General features: G+C 49.3%; 1 protein-coding gene and 1 non-coding gene across 2 annotated transcripts; one reads left to right on the top strand and one right to left on the bottom strand.

The window, feature by feature from the left end:
* Positions 1–2,648: 2,648 nt before the first annotated feature.
* On the bottom strand, positions 2,649–12,956 carry MAP1LC3B (microtubule associated protein 1 light chain 3 beta). Its single transcript, XM_086847872.1, has 4 exons — positions 11,015–12,956; positions 8,426–8,481; positions 6,036–6,142; positions 2,649–4,136 (listed from the first exon to the last, which is right to left on the bottom strand). Exons 1-4 carry the CDS (start codon positions 11,427–11,429, stop codon positions 3,962–3,964), a joined length of 753 nt encoding a protein of 250 aa, XP_086703998.1. The 5' UTR covers positions 11,430–12,956; the 3' UTR covers positions 2,649–3,961.
* Positions 12,957–19,354: 6,398 nt separating this feature from the next.
* On the top strand, positions 19,355–19,427 carry TRNAM-CAU (transfer RNA methionine (anticodon CAU)). Its single transcript has one exon. It is a non-coding gene; the product is annotated as a tRNA-Met (tRNA).
* The last annotated feature ends 2 nt before the right edge of the window (positions 19,428–19,429 follow it).

The following is a 19,429-nucleotide window of genomic DNA, read 5'->3' as shown; positions in this document are numbered from 1 at the left end:
AGCCCTTCCTGGGCCGTGCTCATAGGAAAGGAACATTCTGGGCCATCCCTGTCTCTCCAAGGGCAGTCTCAGCCCTGCGGGATCATGAGCATCGGGAGAGCAGAACCAAACCCGGCCCAGGGAGGGATCCAAAATCGGAATTTGCAGAACAGTTGGTTTAAACGAACAAACAAGCAAAGATACTTTTTATTGCTATGCAATAAGAACCCCCAGATTTGTGTATCCCCAGCCCAGCTCCCGCTCCCTGTTGGCTCTGCCTGCGTTTGAGGACGTTCCCTGTGTTCCCATGAACAACCTTCAGACCTACAACACTAAAGGGATGAAAACTGACAATGCAATTTACTTTGCCTTAATGAGCTCGAGACAATGGTAGGAACAGTCTGTCCCACTGCATCATGCCCAAGGAAAACGTGCAGTTCCATGTTTACTATTTGCAGCTTTGAGGGTCTCTCCAGTGGCCTGGAACATGTGCTGAAAGCCAAACTTAGTGTTACTGTTATTATTATTATTGTTATTATTTTTTTCACTTTTTTTAAACAGTATTTTAAAATTGTATTTAAAGAAACTGTATTTCAACACACACGTGAGTGTTCAAAACCCTCTTGAAACAGCAAAAAACGGCAGCAGCAAAAAAAAAAAAAAAAAAAAAAAGGTAATTTCTTTACCAGTTGTGTTTTGTTTTACTGCCCAAGGCTGGGCACAGTTGTGTCTGATCTTCATCACAGAAAAAATCATATCAAAAGGACTGTAAAACTGAACTTCTGTGCAGCAAATTGTTTCATTCCTTTCTCCAGAGCTTTCTTTAGGATCCTTTCCTGTGTGTAGTTAAGGCTGATGTTTCCAGCAAACTGTTTCATTCCTTTCTTTGGGATTGTTTCCTTTGTGTCAAGTTAAGGCTGATGTTTCTCCAAGTGGCTCATGGCTGCATTTGGGTGACGCTTTGGAATGGTTGGGTCTGGGTTTGGAGTCAGATCAAATCCAGAAGGACCTGGAGGCAACGCAAGTGTCCGAGAGGAAAATCTGGTGAGCCAGCAGCAACTTCAGAGCCTTCCCCAAATCCCAGTGAGTTGGGGCTTCAGACCTGCCAGTGAACACCCTCCACTCTGTACCCAGAACAACCAAAGTTGGTAAGTCCGAACAGAGCACCTTAATTCCATAAAATTATCCTTAATCTGTTCTCAAAAGGCACAAATCCACCTTTTTACCCCTAAAAAAGCAAGGCAGCTTGGGTTGGAATAGTAGAGCTCCAGCTGCCCTGCCTGAAGGAAGCAGTTCTTAAACCCTATTTTTGTACATTGAAAGATGGAGATTTCAAAGAATGTTATTTAGCCCTATCTTTGTCCTGCAAGTATAAAAAGAATGAATTCTCCAGATGGATTTCACTGTGGAATGGGAATGATTTTTCAGTGTAAGAGGGAAGGGAATCCCCAGTCATCTCCACGGAGAATCAGCGAGGAGCCTTTCCCAGGGGAGGGAGCAGCGGGTGGTGCAGTTCCAGCTGCATTTTCCATTTGATGATGGAAAGACTCAAAATAGGATGGAATTTCCAGCAAACTCCTCCTCACTCTGCAAATTAAGCATTAATAAATATTCTGGGCTCGATCTTAATGGGGAGAGCAGAGAGGGAGGAGTGGGAACTGAGATACTGATCTGAGGGTTCCATCCAACTTTTATTGAAAACTACATTTGAACCGTTATTAAAGTTTATCAAAACTGGTTTTTATTCAAACCAGCTCTGACACACTCAGCTTTTTGTGAAACCTTTTCATACCACGGTCATTAAATCTTGGCAAATTAAGCACCAGACTTCCCAAATTAACAGTCCAGCACCAGGCCTTGGCCATTCCCCCAGATGCCATTTCCTCTCCGGGCAGAGATATCCCGGGATGAGCCAGGCTGGGGCAGAGCAGCGCTCCTCCCAAAATCCTGCAGGGGAGCAGAGCTGTGCCACAGGGAGCCTCGGAGCGCTGGATTCAGGCTAGTCTGGACCACCTGTAAATGGGATGAATATGGGCAAATCTGGATAAAAATCCACATATTGGAGCGTTTGTGAGAGTAGGAATCACTTTGGGTGGTTGAGGCCCCACAGCTCTTGTAATAAACCCTTGGAATTACCCATTTATTCCCTGAAATTTTCTTGATGTACACGCAAGAACTGTGTTGGTACTGAAGCAGAAAGCAAATCCTGTGTGTTTTCAAGTGCAGATTAACAGCTTCTCTTGGACATAACTTTCCATTAGGAATGAAGGAAATTCCTGCTCCATTTGAGCCATTTCTTTTACTTCGATCACTTCTAGTATTACAAATTCTGCATGTAACTTTATAAATATTTTAAATAGTTTTGTAAATATTTAATATTCAGCTAATTTGATTTTGAATTGTAAATGTCAAGTATTCTGGTATTGGGATTTTTATGTTTTATTATACTTTGTTAAAAGTTAAATTGTACATTTTTAGAATGTTTTTATCTGAGTAAATTTAATGTATGGAAAATAAAGAGTTAAACAGAATCCCTTGGTATTGGCTTTCATTTTAAAGGGATTCAGCTGTGTGGGGGCTTCTCCAGCTTGGCAGTAGCAGGGAATTATTTTTAATTCCTTTAATTATTTTGCTGTGAAAACGCCTAGGAATAACCACACTAGCCAGAATTAAGTCGGGATGTAATCCATCCATATCAGCACTGTATTAATTTTAAAAAAGCAACATTTGTACAGGAATATCAGTCGATCACGTCGTAATTACAAGTACAGTTGTCAGTTATGAGTTAAACGAGTTCTTACACGAACAGAACTAAACAGAGAACAAGCTGCATCGAAAAGTTCACGTCGGAGTAAAAACACAAAGGACAATAAAAAACGGGCAGAGGGCCCTGGGAAGGAGATGCATGCAAAGAGTGGAGGAGGTACGAGGTGGAGGAGGTGCAACGCGTGCACCCCACGCAGTGCCAGGCGCTGGAGTATTGCTTCTGTCCCCGCCAGAGCCGCCGGTGACACCGGTGACACACGGACACCGCGGGGATCCCGCCACGCCTCGCTCGACACCACTAGAGAAACACAGGTTTGTCCCACGGGAGAGCTCGCCTCTGCACAGCCCGCTCCAAGCCCAGGACACAGGAGGCTCCAGCCGTGCCACAAATCATTTGTTCGTCAACTCCCGGCCCTGAGCTGCTTCTCCCGATTCCCACGGGAACGGCCGGCCTCCGGGCTAGGGGCATGATCCTATGGATCGCTGGAAGCCAGCTCAGATGAACACACAGGGATTGGGAATTCATAACAGACTGGAGTTTATTTCAGTGTTACCTGTTTGGGTGTGTATTTTACAGTTAGACACTTCCTAAAACTACGATAAAGCTGTGGTGTTTGGTATGAGTATTCCAGAAACCGGCACCGCCGGAGCGTGCGGTGCCCAAAAACCGGAGACACAAAGAGTTGTCCTTCCCCAGCTCACCCCAAGCACTTGCCTTAACTCCCTGCAGCGCTGACACAAGTCCAATGGAGCTGCAGAAGAAAAAGCTCCCCTTTGGAACATTAAAATGCATTTGCCCTCATGAGAAACCTTCCCATTTAAAACCAAAAAAATTTAAGGAATCGTAGGGAGATTTTCCAGCAAACTCCAGGAAACACTTTTGTTCCTCCCTGGTGCCTGTTTGCTTGTTAAAAGTAAATCTCTTTCTCTGCAAGTGTCACATGCACAATTTGGGCTCCTTTCATCAGGTCCAGACCTGTAAATGTGCCTGTGTGGAATATTATTAGGGCAGGTTTCAAAGCTGGAGGTGCTCGTCTGTACTGTTTAATAGTCACAAACAAGGCAAGGTGAGATGAGACACCTGCTAAAGCGAGACTATGCTAAGGACTGAGAGCGTAGGTGACATCCGGTTCTTTCCCTGGGGGGGTGTGTGGGGTAGAGTGGGGGTGATGGCCAAGGGTCAACCCAAATCCTAGGCTAGGGCTGCTGGCGTGTCCTAGGCGGAAGCTGGCGCTCCAAAGGTCTCCTGGGAGGCGTAGACCATGTAGAGGAATCCATCCTCATCCTTCTCGCTCTCGTACACCTCGGAGATGGGCGTGGACACGCTCACCATGCTGTGCCCGTTCACCAGCAGGAAGAAGGCCTGGTTGGAGTTCAGCTGCAGGCGTCGCCTGGGAAGGGGTGAGGGAAAGGGGGACAAAGGACAGATGGCAAGGGACAGTCCTCAACACTGATGGCAGCAAGGTCATAGAGAATCAGGGAATGGTTTGAGATGGATTTAAATAAAACTCATCTTGTTCTGACCTCAGTCATGGGCACCTTTCCTTGCGTGTCCCCACCCAGCCTCGTCCCTCAAAACTGGACTGGATTTCTCCACTAAATCCAGGCAGAGCCTTCACTGAGGGGAAAAGCTGCACTCCAGAAGGGCATTAAACTGTAGGGACTGGGAAGAAACACCCCTGGCATAACCAGGGACCTCTGGCTTGCAGCTCACTGAAATGAGAACCCAGAGATCATTAGGAAGACTGGGAAAGATGGGCCGAGCTTGCAAAACCTGGGCAACTTTTAAACTCACTTTGTCACCAGCTCTGTACCGGCCCGGGTTTAACCTTGGAGCATCTTGCTCCCCTCTCCTCCCTCAATCCCTCCCTCCCAGGAGAAGCATGGTGGGAAGGGCAGGGAGCCACAGGCTGCACAAACTGCCTGGCACAGCAAACAGCTGATTTCTGGATTTCCCCTGATCATTCCAGCTCAAGGGAAATGGGTGTTTCTGCTAAACTGCCTCCTGCAGAGCAGGTCTGCAGAGAGCAGCTCTCTTCCCACTCGATAAACACAAATGAGTAACAGCAACTCAGGAGTGTGGAGCTGTCACCAAAGCAAAGAAAGAATAGATCAGAAGAGCTTCCTGCTGCTTCCACTCGCTGCTGAGGGGCAGCAGCAGCTGGAAACAAGGATTTATTTAGCTCCCAACCACAGCCCTGGACAGGGACCCTTCCAAAGCCAGACCCTAATCACTCCAGAGACAACAGGCTGAGGGGAGGCAGCAGCTCTCCGAGGTTTGGGAAGGATGGGCTTTGCTGTGCCTCACTGGAGCTGACTGAGGCACAAGTTAGTTATTAACAGTAAAGCCAGAGAAAAGAGGTGGGAAAATCTTTCAGCCTGCAGTTAACCTCTTTGCCCAGGGCCTTTCACATTCCTGAGAAACTCTGGAAAACTTGACCAACCTGGTTCCATTCTCCAAAGCCCTATCTACCTTTCTTCCTCCTGTAGGAGCTGGGATTTGCCTGTGACAGTTTTTGTTTGGACACCACCTTGGACAACTCCCACAGCCCGTGGCCTCCATGAACCAGCTCCTGCTGTAGCGTGACCATCACAAAACAAGCTCTGGTTTGCTGCTCACTTCCCAGTTACCACTGGAGAACCCTTCCTAACCAAACACTGCTGCTGAGCCAGCAGAGATGCACTGCCAGCAGAATTTCTGACCACACTTTTCAACCACACAATTTCCAGGCTGTTTCCCTCTGCCTTTCCTGTAAGCTGAGCAAGCAGCCAGGGCAGGACTCAGCTCACTCACTCTGGCTTGAGATGGTGTTTCCCAGGCCTCAGGGCTGTCACTGAGGGAAACTTCAACTCCCAAAGGATGCCACCAGCATCCCCAAGCAGCAGCACAGAGCTCTGGCTCCAAGCCCAAACTCCCCAGTGGGTGGGAAGAGGCAGCCACTCGCGAGGGGGACTCCCTGGCAGAAGAAAGGAGGCATCCCAAAATAGCCAGGCAGGAAATGCTGGAGCCCTGGGCAGAAGGACCCATGTCAGACAGGGATTCACAGCCCCAGACTCCCTCCTACAGCTCTGGGAATGTTATTTCTCTCAGAAGCAGACTACCAACCCAGCTCTCTTCAGAGTGGGGTTTTTCCAGCAAAGCAAAATGGAAAGCACCTTCTCCTGGATGATCTCCTAGTGCTCATTAGATGAATTTTCCATTTAGACCTCCCAAATGCACCGGGGGGGGAATTAACAAAGCATCACAGTCCAAGGTTGATCAGTTCACACTGGAATCCCAGCAATACTACCTGATAATTTTGATTAGCTCGCTCATGTTGACATGATCTGGCACCAGGAACTTGGTCTTATCCAAAACTGGAAGCTGCTTCTCTCCCTTGTACCTTTCAATGATCACCTGAGAAGACACACAAAAAGCAGGAAATGTGAAAGGCAGGAAAGTGTCTGGTGCCCTCATCTCCCCACTCCCAGCTCCATTTCCCTTCATCTGTGAATGCAGCATCTCCAATCTGAAAATGAATCTCCAATTCATGGTCGGGCTCAATTATCTTAAAGGTCTTTTCCAACACAAACAATTGTGTGTTTCCATGAGAATTAATTATCTTCACATGCTCCTCTGTTCTGTTGGCAAGAGTCACTGCACATAGGGGTAACACACAGGGATTTTACAAGCACACATCCACAACTTCAGCAATTTTAAGAGAGTTCCTTTGCTGCAGTCATTTAACCCAACACTGAATTTACCCAGCAACAAGAAAATCCAAGGAAAGATCAAGCCCACTTCCCTCTAACACACTGCAGTGGCTGACCAGGGGTTTGTGCTGCTATTGAAATCTGCCAGATCAAGCAGTTTTAACTGGAATTTCTCCAGTTTCAGGCTGTGTCTTTAAGAACTGCCACGCTCCAGATGACTCTGCTGTTCCATTCACCTCCCATGGTTCCTCTAATACATGAGAAAAAGCTACTTTGGAAGGATATAAACCCTCCAATTTCCAAATTAAGGACCAAAATTTCCTCAAGGATGCCCAGGAATCAGTCACTCTGCCAGGATTAGTGTAATAAGCAGTTAATTCACAGAGAAACTACAGATTTCCCAATCTAAGGAACACCCTGCCCAGCAACTGAGGGTAGTTCCTGCTTTTAAGAAGTGATCTCAGAGCTCGTGTGCTCCCGTTTCCACGGCCATGTGGGGTTTGTTGATTTTCAGTCAACAGGAGCTATGTGACACCAGTCCCTTGGATCCTTTCCATGCTCACGGGGTCTGGCTGTGTTGAGCTTAAAAAGCTGCACAGGTGAAGAGATGCTGATTGAATTCTGCCAGAGAAAGAGCCTTACATCAGTTGAAATAAATGCTGGCTCATTCTGGGTAACAAAGCCCCACTATTTTTAAGCAGTTAGGCCACAAGCAGTAGATATTTCTAACAGCAGAATGAAGGATGTTGGCAGCACAGGAGGGATTTATTATCTAGTGTGACATTGCCACCTTATCTCATCCAGAACTGCTGATGACAACAACGAGGCAGCGAGTGGCCCAGCGAGACTCCAGGGATCCCAGCAGGGATAGCTGGGAGTTTGAATCACCACATCTCCAGCAAGTTCCTTAGGTACCTCTGAACTTTTGGTTGGAACCTATCCATGGCTGACTTAAAGTGAGAGTTTTGCCATAAATCCCTGGCTTTCAATCTGTGGTCACAGAGCTTGGGGACTATGGCTAAGTGGTCTCTGAAAGGTGAGTGAAAAAGCAATATTTGTCAGGAAACAGATTTGCAAGGAAAGCACCTTTTGGAAAAATGAAACATTCCAAAAAATCCCTGCTGTGAAGTATTCCTTGTTCCTCTGCCCAGGTGCCAGGGAAGCAGCAGTGGCAGCTCCAAGGTGAAGGAGTTTAAAGCCCAAGGAAAACCTTTTTGTTTCTGTTTCTAGAGCAGCTTCCATCAGTGAGTTTGTTTAGGGGACAGTGTGCAACAGCTGGTTCACAGCAGAATTTCCACACATTGGGGTCACCCAATCTCATCACAGAGCCAAAGTTCAGTTCCCTCTGCTGCAGAACTCATCAGTGACAGAACACAATCCATGCCTTTTGCTTGTAGGCTATTCTCTGCATTTTGAACTTTGAGGATGCCGTAAGTAAAATAAAACACAAACTCAGGCAGCATTTGGAGCTGAGCAGCCAAAGAGTGACAAGGTGAGGAGTGATATGCAGTGAGAGCTGGACAGCCCAGCAGCATTCCTGGAGACCTAAGCACGAGCCCATTCCCAGGAGAAAAGCATTTCTGTCCTTCTCAGCAAGGGCTGATGAGCAAATCCCTGTCTGCCTCTACACTCCTGTCGACTCTTCTTGGTGAGCCTCTGAAGACTCTTAATTCAGAAAAGAAAACCACAGAGAGAAGAGCTGAGCGCTCTGGAGGATCTCAGAGCTCAGCTGGGGTGTGGTTTTCTTCCAAGTTACAACACACAGCTGCAAAACTCCGGAAACGCCACTTCCTCCGGCCCCTGTGAGCACCTTGCTCCACCACACCAACCCTGAGGATTACTTCTTGAGAATGCTCCTGAAATCCAGGCTTAGCCACCCTGAACAGCCACATTTTCATTTGGTCTCCTCGGGACAGCTCTTCCACAGGTTTCTAACTGCTAAAAAGAACATGAGACTGGAAACTGAAGTAAAAAGAACTGGACTTACTGGTATTTTAGTGGGATGCTGATCCCGAATCAGTCGTACATCTTCCACTCTTTGTTCTGCAAGGGATTTAAAAAAAAATCCGTTCAGACATTCACAGTTAATGCTGTTATTTCCTTATTTCTCCACTGCTGAAGAGAGGGACCATGTGTCTGGAAAAGCCAGAAGAGGAAATTCAGGCAAAGCAATTTCTAAATGGGCCAGCACTATCAGGAGTACAACGTTTCCTGTGTCAACTGATGCCCTGCTCCTTAACCCAAGGTGACAAGCGCTGTGTACACCTGCCTGGCACTTCTAGAAAGTGTTAAAGGAGATCCTTTCCTCCCCACACCCCCTCACTTTCTGCCCAGCTGAAGCACACATTTAACCTCACACAGTTAAGGCCTCAAATTACACCACCCAAGTTAACAACTAAATACCCTGTGCTATTTCTGTCAGGTCCCAGAAGAGGAAATGGTCAACAATTATTTGAGCCCCGGGACTGGCCCAAGCCTGGCAGCATCAGCTTTCCTTGTGCGCTCTCCTGTTACCGAATTCCAGGTTTTATTTTGACTTGGCCGCACCCATTGTTGCGGGAGCTGCTGGAGGCTCTGCCAGACCTACACATTTTGCCACTCTCTGTGCCAGTTTTCAGGATAAAGTTCACCTCTCCTCAGACAGAAATATTAATAGAACAGCTATCATGAACCGGGCTGAAGTACACGAGGCAGAGTAAACAGCCCGGCTGCTTTCAGGGGCCGCTCATCCGTGTGTCCCCTGCCTGCTCTCAGATTCAGTGAACTCAATTTTAACCCCTCTGGTTTTCAGCAGGACGGGGCTTTCCAGGCTGTTTTCAGGTTCCAAACAGCTCCGAGAGAGATGATTTAGTGTTGCATCATGGCTTGAACACACACCTGCCTAGGGAGAGAAGCACTTAGGCCAGCTCCCCGTTGGAATGCTAATGGCAGGACACTCAGCAATAACATCCCTCAGTCTCCTCAGTCCGTGTTTGTGCCCATGGAATAAATACATCCTCCTCACGAGCCCGGCAAGGAATGCAGCTCCCGTGAATCACCGTTTGAAGCTGCAGGTGAATCAAGCAGAACTCAGGCAAGGAGCACGCCAAGCCTTCACCTGAAAGCCACCCCACGTCCCGAGCCACATTCCCACAGCCCAGCAGGAGCGCTTCAAGGGCAGAGAGTTCCACCTCGTTAAAATACTTTTTAAGATTAACCAGAAACACAAAAGATACGTGGAGAGAGCGAGACCAGCCATCCACCTGGCAAGCACTAACTTTTCAGCTGGAACAGGTTTGTTCACAGCAGTTGTTATTCAGCACAACTCCCTGGACTAGAAGGAACATAAACCGGGAAAATCGTGGAGATTATTGTGTGTGGCGTGTTCAAAATCAGGCCCCAGTCAGCCACAGATAAACACTGTTCTCTGACGACAGTAGTTGCAGTGGCAACTGCTTGGCTGCCATCCTAGCTGAACTTAATACCTGCAACAGAGGCTGCTGACAGGCGATGGGGTCAACAACAGTTTTGGAAGGCTCCGAGAAAAGGGGCAGCATAAACACGGACTTTTGTCAGCTCAACGTCGTCCCTGCTTCACTGCAGGGAACGACTTACATTTACCACAACAGCAAAGGCAAGGGTGGGCACATCACAAAGCTCTCTTAAGCAGCTTGACTTTAACCCAAAGGCAGGAAGAAAGGAAAATCTGGATCAATTACTTCCACCAATTCCATCTCACGTACGGGATTTTATAGTTCATGCAGAAATAGGTTACGCTGCCAGTTCGTGTTACCCTCGCAGCGCTTCAGCCTCCCTCACTGACACACATGAGCAGATCCCGAGCCCTTTGATTGCCCCGGTCCCATCCTGAGCACACACACAGAAGCGTGGCACGGCTCTATCGAGGCTGTTCCTTCTCGAAAAGGTCTAATCTCATTTTCCCAGCCATCATTACACAGCTCTTTTCCATGCCCTGCTAGTTTTCAACAGCCAAACAGAGACGGGAGCCACACGCCCCAGCCCAGCCGCGGCTGCCCGGGTGGAGAATTCCTCTGGCCGCGCCAGGCTCCGGCTGCCAGCCGAGCTTTAATTCCGCTGCCACTGGCGCACAGGCCGCCGGACACTGAGCAGACACCGGAGGGAAGGGCAGGCCCAGCTCCTGGCACACACGCCGAGGATGTTTCCAGGCTCCTGGGAGTTTTGCAGTCGATAATGGATGATGCCATGAAGAGATGTCCCCACCCCGAGCCCCTCTCCCAGCGCAGAGCTCAGGCGGGCACAGCCCAGCTGCCACCCCACAGTTCGCGACACCACAAAACCCCCCTGTCCCGAACCGCCGGGGTAAACAAGCCCGCACACCGGGCCGGGCTTTCACTCCGCCGCAGCCCCGAGCAGGCCGGGACAGCGGGGCAGCCCCGGGCCCGCTCCGCCCGCGGCGCTGTCAGCAGGAGCCGCCCGGGGATCTTCGCTGCTCCCACCGCCACCGGCCCCCTCCCCTCCCTCCCCTTCCCTCCGCGGCCATCTCCCCCCCGCAGCCCGCCGGGGCCGGGAGCACGGGCAGGCCGCACCCCGCCGCGTCCCTCCCCGCGGCGCTCACCGAAGGTGCGGCGCTGCTTGAAGCTCTTCTCCGAGGGCATGGCGGCGTTCGCTCGGCCCGGGCCCGGCGGCGGCTCTGCGCGGCGGCAGCGGACACCTCCGAGTGCCGGCACCCGCCCCCCGCGCCGCCACGGCCGCTCGGCCGTCAGCTGACCCCGCGTCAGCGCCGGCTCCGCCTCAGCCCGCCGGCATCTTGAGTGTGGCGCCGGGACAGCGCCGGCATGGCCGCGGGCCCCGCTCGGTGACACACCGACATCGGGCCCTACTCGGTGACACACCGACATCGGGCCCCGCTCGGTGACACACCGACATCGGGCTGTGTGATTGTCACGGCGCCTGGTCCGTGCTCCCGCTCTGTGGCACGCAGCCATGGCCGCCCCGCTGCCAGGCTGGGTTCTCCTCAGCGACACGGCCATGGCCACCTCGGCGCCAGGCTGTGTTCTCCTTTGTCACACAGCCATGACCACCTCGGTGCCAGGACATGTTGTCCTTTGTGACACAGCCATGACCACCTTCGTGCCCTGCTGTGTTCTCCTCAGGGACACACGGCCATGGCCACCTTGGTGCCCTGCCATGTTCCCCTTCAGCAACAAAAAAAGAACAATCTCCCCAGGAAAGTGGTGGTTTGCCCAATGTTGAGCACTTTTAAGATTCAGCCATCTAGTGCAGATGGCGCTTTTGCCAAGACAGGTTGGGCCGGATGATCCTGGAGGCCCCCTCCAAGCTGGTATTCCATTATTCCGTGATTCCATGAACTCGCAGCCTTGTGGCCCACAACGTCCCCTTCAACGTGAGCACTTTTCTCCTTGCAGAAGTGCAAGTTGAATGATCTGTCACCAGTTTGCCTTCACATTGATGTGGATATGTGGTGGAGTTTACATTTGAAGAACGACATTTTAGGAGCAGGTGCTCCAGCTCTCTTGAAGCCACCCCCCGGTCTCACGCGGTTTGTGAGGAGTTGATTAAATCACAACTTCAGTCACAGATACCACGTTGTGAGTAAAACTGCCCAACTGTTTCCTGCTTAGCAGCTTTCTGACACAAGCTGTTGGCTGGAGCCTTTCAGCTGCATCTCTCTTTCTCTCACATACGTTCCCAGCACCCGTTTTGAAATTTAAGGATGATTTTGCAGCAATAGGGCCACACAATTGCACTGTACAATCCAAAGGACAGGGAGCTGTGGCCAGGATTGCCCTTAGGAGTACAGGGAGAAGGACAGTTTTCTAACCATTTTAGAGATTATCAGTGTTTTTGCATTTTTTGGGGTGGAGCAATGCATTGAATTTGGAGTGAATCTGCACTCCCACAAAGGAATGAGGGTTCATTACTGAATTTTGTGATTCAGGGTCACACAGTTCTGGTGGCCTGTCATTATGAAGCCATTAAAGGTGTGACTAACAAGGAAATACAGCCCTAAGGTGGATGATTGCTCTGTCCATCACATCACTGTCCAGGGGTAGCAGGTGAGACATGGATGACTGGCAGAACACTGACACATCTGCAACTTAAGCCAGCAATACCAAATTTCTGTGTCAACAAAACTCTTCTAAATTTAAATGCCTGCCTTTTAAAAAAAAAACATTTCCCAAGCTGAGGAAATTCCACCATGCTCTGAGAATTGTGTCTGAGGGCTGAAGGCAGGAGGGTGAGCCCCAGTGAAACCACATAATGTTATTTTTGGGGTGTACAGGTGCGTCTTGGTGTCAGGGCTGACAATTCTGGGCTCTGTGCGCCGTGTGCTTTGCATCCACAAGCCGACTGTTAGCAGGGCTGCAGCTCCGGCTGAAAGCATCCATATGGTGCTTGGGGAGAGCCACAATCAGAGTATCTGCTGACAGGCTGGGCTATCACATGTTCCTCTCATAAATAATCCGCAGAGACTGTGAGAAGGAAACTTAGATCCACACCGAGACTCGCCTGACCTCTCTCTCCTCAGCTCAGCCTTCGCCCGTGTCTGCGTGTCGACAGCACAGACAGTTGGCGAGTCTGGATTTGAGGAAGGTGTTAGGAGCAGTTGGAATGACAGCATGGACATAGCCTTTGGGATCAGCTCTGCCTCAGCACAGCTCCCCATCCCTGGTGAGAAAACGCTGCTTTGGAAAACGCTTTGGCTTCAGGCTCGACGACAGCGCTGGAACGGAGCCTTTCAAAAATGGAGCTGCAGAGCATTTTTATCCTGGCCTTAGAACGCTTTGGAAAGCGTTTGGGCTGAGGATGAGGAGACTTAACCCAAAGGGGATGTTACATTGTCTTCAAATATGCAAAAGGCTTCTGCAGAGCAGGAGGGAATTAGCTCTTGCCTGCATACTGTGGGACCAGGATGAGAAATAATGAGTTTACAGCTTGGTAAAGGCCATAGAAATTAGGGACTGGGCTATAACTTCTTAATAAGGTTAAGAATTGTTGAGCATCAGAAGAAATTCCCTAGGAAAGAAATGGAATAATCGCCTTTGGATGTTTTTATTTAATATTAGATATTAGTATCTAATTAATCTGAATAGTATCTAAGAGATATTAGTAAAAGATCTGCTCTGAAGAGTCCAGGGAGAATCGTTCTGATCTCAGGGAGAAAATGGGGTAAATAATCCCCTACAATCCCTGTCAACCCTAGTTCTGCATGAGGCAAAGGAAATGTGATTTCCCAAATTTACAAAGCAGGTTAGAGCACAGGCTGGGTTTGGATTCCAGCTCAGATCCTCCAGTCTGCACCTAATACACCAGACTAAATACTAAGAAAAAAAAAAAGCAAAACAGGTTTTTCCAACTGTTCTATCTTCCACAAGGTTGGGTTGGTGTTTTTTTGTTAAAAATCCAGTATGAACAGTGACTCCAAACCGTGGTTGATAATCACAGCATTTCCCTTGGGAAAAACTCCCACTTTTCCTATTTTTTTCCCACACGAGCTGCCTCACAATAAAACAAGTATATTTCGCATTCAGAATAATAAATCATCCTCTCATTTTTCTGGTACAATGGGACTGAAAAGGTGCTTTTTTTTTTTCCCCAAGGAGCAGACAAAGCTGTTCCTCTGCAGTGCTGCACCCTTCCTGGAAGACAGCTCTCAGTGTGTGGGGCTGGGAGCTCAGCAGCTGTCAGCAGTATTAAATTCACCAGGAACACAGAGAGAAAAGCCCCATAAAATAAAAGGAAGGACACTGTGCTGATAATAACTTGCATTTCAACCTGAGTTAAAATACCTCCCCTCAGTTCTTTTCTCACAAATTGTTCCTATCGATCCAGCTCAGCTCAAGATTAATGTGGGTTTGGTTTTTTTTATAAGTGTGCAGCCATTACCCAGCTGCTATTGGAGATTTTCAGGCAGAATCCAACTGTAGAGAATTGTTTGCAGTGCCTTAAAATAACTCTTCTGGGAAGTTTTCATCTTAAATTTGCCTCAAGATGGTGGCAGCCCTTAAGAACAAATTCCCACACTTCAAATTTCACCTTCTGAGTTAGGAGAGCTTTAGGAAGAAGTGGTGAGAATGGCAAAATATATGTTTTGAGAGTAGGAAAGTGTAATTTGAGAGAAGTGAAGCTAGAGAGAAAACCCACATTTTGCCTGGGTGGGTTTTCTCTGGGGTCTAACAACAGCTGAGCCCATCCCTCAGTGGGAGCACAACACTGTCTTTTGGAATATCACATGCTTTTTTGGGTGGTAAATCCAAGCTAACACACAGATACATGCAATATCATCACAAAACCATCATTTGCATCGAATGTTTGGCTAAAAACTCACTGCACTCCCCCTGCACGAAGGATTGCCCAAGACATCATTGCTGGCTACCATAACTGACATAAGCTCCTGCTGTTCCTGCTGTTCCAGCAAACAGCTCTTGGCTCCAGGATCTAGTTTTAAATGGGAGATGGTGCTCTCACGACGGAACAGGGTAAATTAGTTGTTGTAAGCAGCAGTGAGTTGTGTTTGTGTAGTGCTTTTCACTCAGAAAATCCATAACATCTTGGCAAGCAGCAATAGCAGCGCGAGCGTGGGAGACAGAGCGGGGAAATCGTGGAACAACACAGCGTGTAACAAGGTCTTCCCCTGATTTTTGATACTCCTAGCATTGAAGCAATCCCCCACGTGTTCAAATATTAGCTGAGCACTACGTCGCCTGTGGTTCAGAAAACATTCTCCTGGCTGACATTGAGACGTTCTGTGAGCTGCCTGGGATTGCACAACCATGGATCAGGAACAGCACCCCCAGCACCTGACCCCTCCAGAGCAGGAGAATCCTCCTGCCAACTGAGCTGCTCCAGGTGTTGAATGGAACTAAATTGTTTAGGCTGGACTGGGGGCAAAGCTGGAGGGACAAGAACTGCTGGTGGTACAAGTGCTGTGACGGCCTGGGTGACTGCAGGCCGTCAGATCGACTGATTCCTCATGGCAAGGACAGCATGTTGAAGAAAGATCATACCCTCTTCCATAAATCACAGAATCATGGAATGTCTGGGGTTGGAAGTGATCTTAAAGGTTTGGGTTGGAAGGCACCTTAAAGCTCATCCAGTGCCACCCCCTGCCATGGGCAGGAACGCTTTCCACTATCCCAGCTGGCTCCAAGCCCTATCCAGGGGGCACTTCCAGGCATGAGGCAACCACAGCTTCTCTGGGAACCTGTTCCAGGGCCTCACCACCCTCCCAGGGAAGAATTCCTTCCCAATATCCCATCTATCCCTGCCCTCTGGCAGTGGGGAGCCAATTAAAGAGAGGGCACCGAGCTCTGCTCTAAAGCAGAAGGATGTAACCACTTCCCCAGCCATCAGCAGCTTTTCTGCAGCGCTCTGGGTTTTCCCTGCAGAGCCCAGCCTGTTCAGTAGTGTTTATCCTGCAAAATCTGATGAGATCAATGTCCACAGAGAAAGCAAGGAAGTGGGAAATCATAAACTCAGGATAAGATGAGCTGTTTTCCAGCTTCAAATATGCACATTACAAAAAGCAAAGCAAAACTCTTTGGCATTTCTATTGGGATATTCGCTCTTTGATGTGTCCTCCCTCCAAGGATGGGAGCAGTTTTTTAGGAGGCAGGAGGAGTCTTTGTTTTTTATTACAAAGCAGAAATCTCAGTGCAGGCCCATGCCAAGAAAACATGCTGTAAATACTGTCTGTGGCAAACAGGGCTCGCAGAGAGGGTTTGTTCATCTGTCTCAGCCTGCCTTGCCATACTTTTCTGTCCCTCTTGCCAAATGGAAAATAAATCATTCTCAGCTCGCTGTTCTGGTTATAATTGGCTGGATATGCCATCAGCTGGCTCATCCCCACTCAGAGCCTGGGAAGGCATAAACACTTCCAGGATTACAGAAAATGAGGACACTAACTTTGGGAGCCATCCAAAGCCCTTTAGTGAGCGTGAAGACTAATTGACTGCAGCGAGAGCTGCATCAGCTCCTTAATTGCTGGGGGGAAATGAAACAATAACATTTCCCCTGTTGCTCCATCCTTTTTCAAGAGCCCTGTGGTAAGGGCTGTGAGCTGCCTGCCTGAGACAGCAGCACGGGAAAGCTCCCAGCCGTTACTCTGGGAATGTTTTCCAAGGAAGGTGCTCAGACAGTGCCACAGAGGATGGGAGATGATGATAATGCACTTTTCCTGTTTTCCCTACTGTCACAAACAAAGCTGGCTGATTCAGATAATGGATTTGGTGAGATAGGGGAGAAAGCAGCAATTTGAGACTTTGATGACTGAAGTTGAGGGTGATATTCAGTTATAACCACCCTGTCGTGCACCAGGTCTCCACCTCAAGGACCTTGGATGTGCCCAGGCTCCAAAACTGTGTTGCTCCGCAAGAACAGCACTGGAAACTGGAGACAGCAATTGTTTCTCCTGTCTGATGTGATGAAGGGCTGCATTCCCTCACTCTGTTCCCTCAGAAGAAGAAATGTGGTCACTCAGAGCACTGGGAGCTTTGCCTCAGGCTTTGCTGGGCTCTGGGTGACATCAGTGTGGGATGGAGGTGGGCACTGCCTGACAGACTTTGCCCTTTGCCCTTCTTCATCTGGAGAAAATCAGCACGGGGCAATGGAGCTCTGTGGGAATTGGCATGGATTTGTGCTGGGCTGTCCATCACATCCCTTTCCAGTCCTGCCTTCTGCTGCCTTGGACTGGAAAGGGGGTCAGTGGGCCAAGGGAAAGTCTGATGGATGAGAAATGTGGCTCAGCACCCATGGAGCCAGGACTGTGGGGTCAGGTTATAGGGGTCAGGTGGGTGAGGAATAGGAGAGAAGGTTGTAGGGTGATTAGGCAGCAGGAGCACTCAGTGGAAAAAGAAAAAGAATAAAATAAAAATCAGATAAAATATAAAGGCAAAAGAGGGGGAAAGCATGTGTGTGCTGTAGACTGCCATGGTTCTGCTCCAGGCAATGTCACCCAGGACATCTTTTGTTTCATTCACACGAAAATCCTTGCCATCAGTACTTTCCCTTGTCCCCTCCATGAATCCATCACTTCCTAAACAAACAGACATGACAAGGCCTTTGAAAGCTGCGTCAGAACCTTTAAGTACCACCTGAGCATAATGTAACATGTGGGAAAAGCCATGTGATTCCCTCCAGGTGGGAAACAGCTCTGGCCATATTTCCAAAGGTTTGATGTTTGGTTGATGTGACTCACTGCCCATGTGCCTTGGTTTAGATGCTCGCAGCAGCTTTTTGTAATGTAATCAGAACTGTGGACACTAAATTTGTCCATCATCGAAGCCCCAGAGGATTAGCACAGCACTAAAAATGATATTTCATCCTGCACGTGGGCAGAGTTGGAGGGTGGAATGCAGCGGCTCAGCCTGGGAGAAGCCGAGCATTTACTCATCCCAGGGTTGGAGCAATGTCGTTTGTACCACGAGCCAGGCAACCTGGACTCATCATCATCCCTACCCAGGGCCATCCAGATCCTTGGGAATCAAGGTTTCCTGGCCCTGACATCCACAGCTGCCCATCAGATCCTTTGCAAAATCCTTGGTCAACTGGAGCATCTCGTCTGGTCTGGTGAGATGCAAAAGGAGAATGAGCAGTGGGACAAGGGAGGTGATTTTCCCTTCTTCTCTGCTCTCATGAAACCTCACTGGAGCTGTGTCCAGCCCTGGAGCCCCCAGCATGAGAAGGATGTGGAGCTGCTGGAGAGAGTCCAGAAGAGCCAGGGAAACGCTCCAAAAGCTGGAGCCAGGCTGGGAGAGCTGGAGGTGTTCACTTGGGGAAGAGAAGGGTCCAGGGAGAGCTCAGAGCCCCTTCCAGAACCTAAAGGGGCTCCAGGAGAGCTGGAGAGGGACTGGGGACAAGGGATGGAGGGACAGGACACAGGGAATGGCTCCCACTGCCAGCGAGTGAATTTAGATGGGATATTGGGAAGGAATTGTTCCCTGTGAGGGTGGGCAGGCCCTGGCACAGGTGCCCAGAGCAGCTGTGGCTGCCCCTGGATCCCTGGAAGTGCCCAAGGCCAGATTGGACAGGGTTTGGAGCCACCTGGGGTAGTGGAAGGTGTCCCTGCCATGGCAGGGGGTGGAATGGGATGATTTTTAAGTCACTTCCAACCCAAACCACTGTGAGATTCTACGGTGTCCAAAGGGCTGTTCCTCCTCCATCCTCTGCCAGCTCCTTGCTCTGCAGAGCAGCCTCCCTGCAGCGATTCTCGTGGGCGATGCTCTCAGACTTTCTGCATCAATTAAATCCCTCTTTTCCCGTCTTCTGCCAGTTTGGGGATTTGTTGCTCGATTGTCATGGCGACTGCAGCCGGGGGACCCTTGCTGAGGGTGAGGCCGCTCCATTAGGATTCAGGGCAGCACTTCAGCCAGCATCACTGGGGACCCTCTTGTGCTGAGCACTCTCTGAGAGCAGGGAGCTCATTCCACAGCAGAAATCCCAGTTGAACAGCGTCTCTTCACAGCAAACGGGGCTGGCTCGAATTTTTCTTAATTATGTGGATGCAACTTGATTTCCTCAAGAGCCTGTTGTCAGCCCTCATGGTCTATTCCTGGCCAGCAGAATGAGGATGCTTAGGAGCCCCGAAGGGTTCTGCAGCTGTTTTGCAGATCATGGAATAAAAAAGAGCCATTTGTAAAATAAAAAAAAATTAAAAAGACAAAAAATGACAAACCCCAAGATGTTCCTTGCGGAACACCGTGGCAAAGAGGAACCGTTTGCAAAAAATGTGAGGTCTGGCTGTCAGAAAAGCAGGGAAAAGAACGAATAGGGAAGAAAACAACGACACAATCAAAACAGAGAAGTGCAGAGAAGGAGATTTTTGCAAGGAAAGAGGTTTCTCAGGTAGCGGCTCGGGAATGGCGATGAGAACGCACACACCGGGAGGCGGAGACACAGGGACAAGAGCCGTGCGCGGGACATAGTTTCTCGAGGAGCCTCGTTAGCGCAGTAGGTAGCGCGTCAGTCTCATAATCTGAAGGTCGTGAGTTCGATCCTCACACGGGGCAAA

This window comes from Cyanistes caeruleus, chromosome 12, assembly GCF_971803275.1.
Source record: "Cyanistes caeruleus chromosome 12, bCyaCae1.hap1.1, whole genome shotgun sequence".
Classification (NCBI taxonomy): domain Eukaryota; kingdom Metazoa; phylum Chordata; class Aves; order Passeriformes; family Paridae; genus Cyanistes; species Cyanistes caeruleus.
This window is presented reverse-complemented; position numbering and strand designations above follow the sequence as displayed.

Bases quoted from the DNA above. Each gene is read 5' to 3' on its own strand.
- MAP1LC3B (XM_086847872.1), bottom strand. From the start codon at position 11,429: ATGGCCGTGTCGCTGAGGAGAACCCAGCCTGGCAGCGGGGCGGCCATG. The intron at 8,482-11,014 runs GTGAGCGCCGCG...AATCCCTTGCAG, and splicing joins CAAGCAGCGCCGCACCTTCG to AACAAAGAGTGGAAGATGTA. The intron at 4,137-6,035 runs GTAGTATTGCTG...ACCCCTTCCCAG, and splicing joins GAGCTAATCAAAATTATCAG to GCGACGCCTGCAGCTGAACT.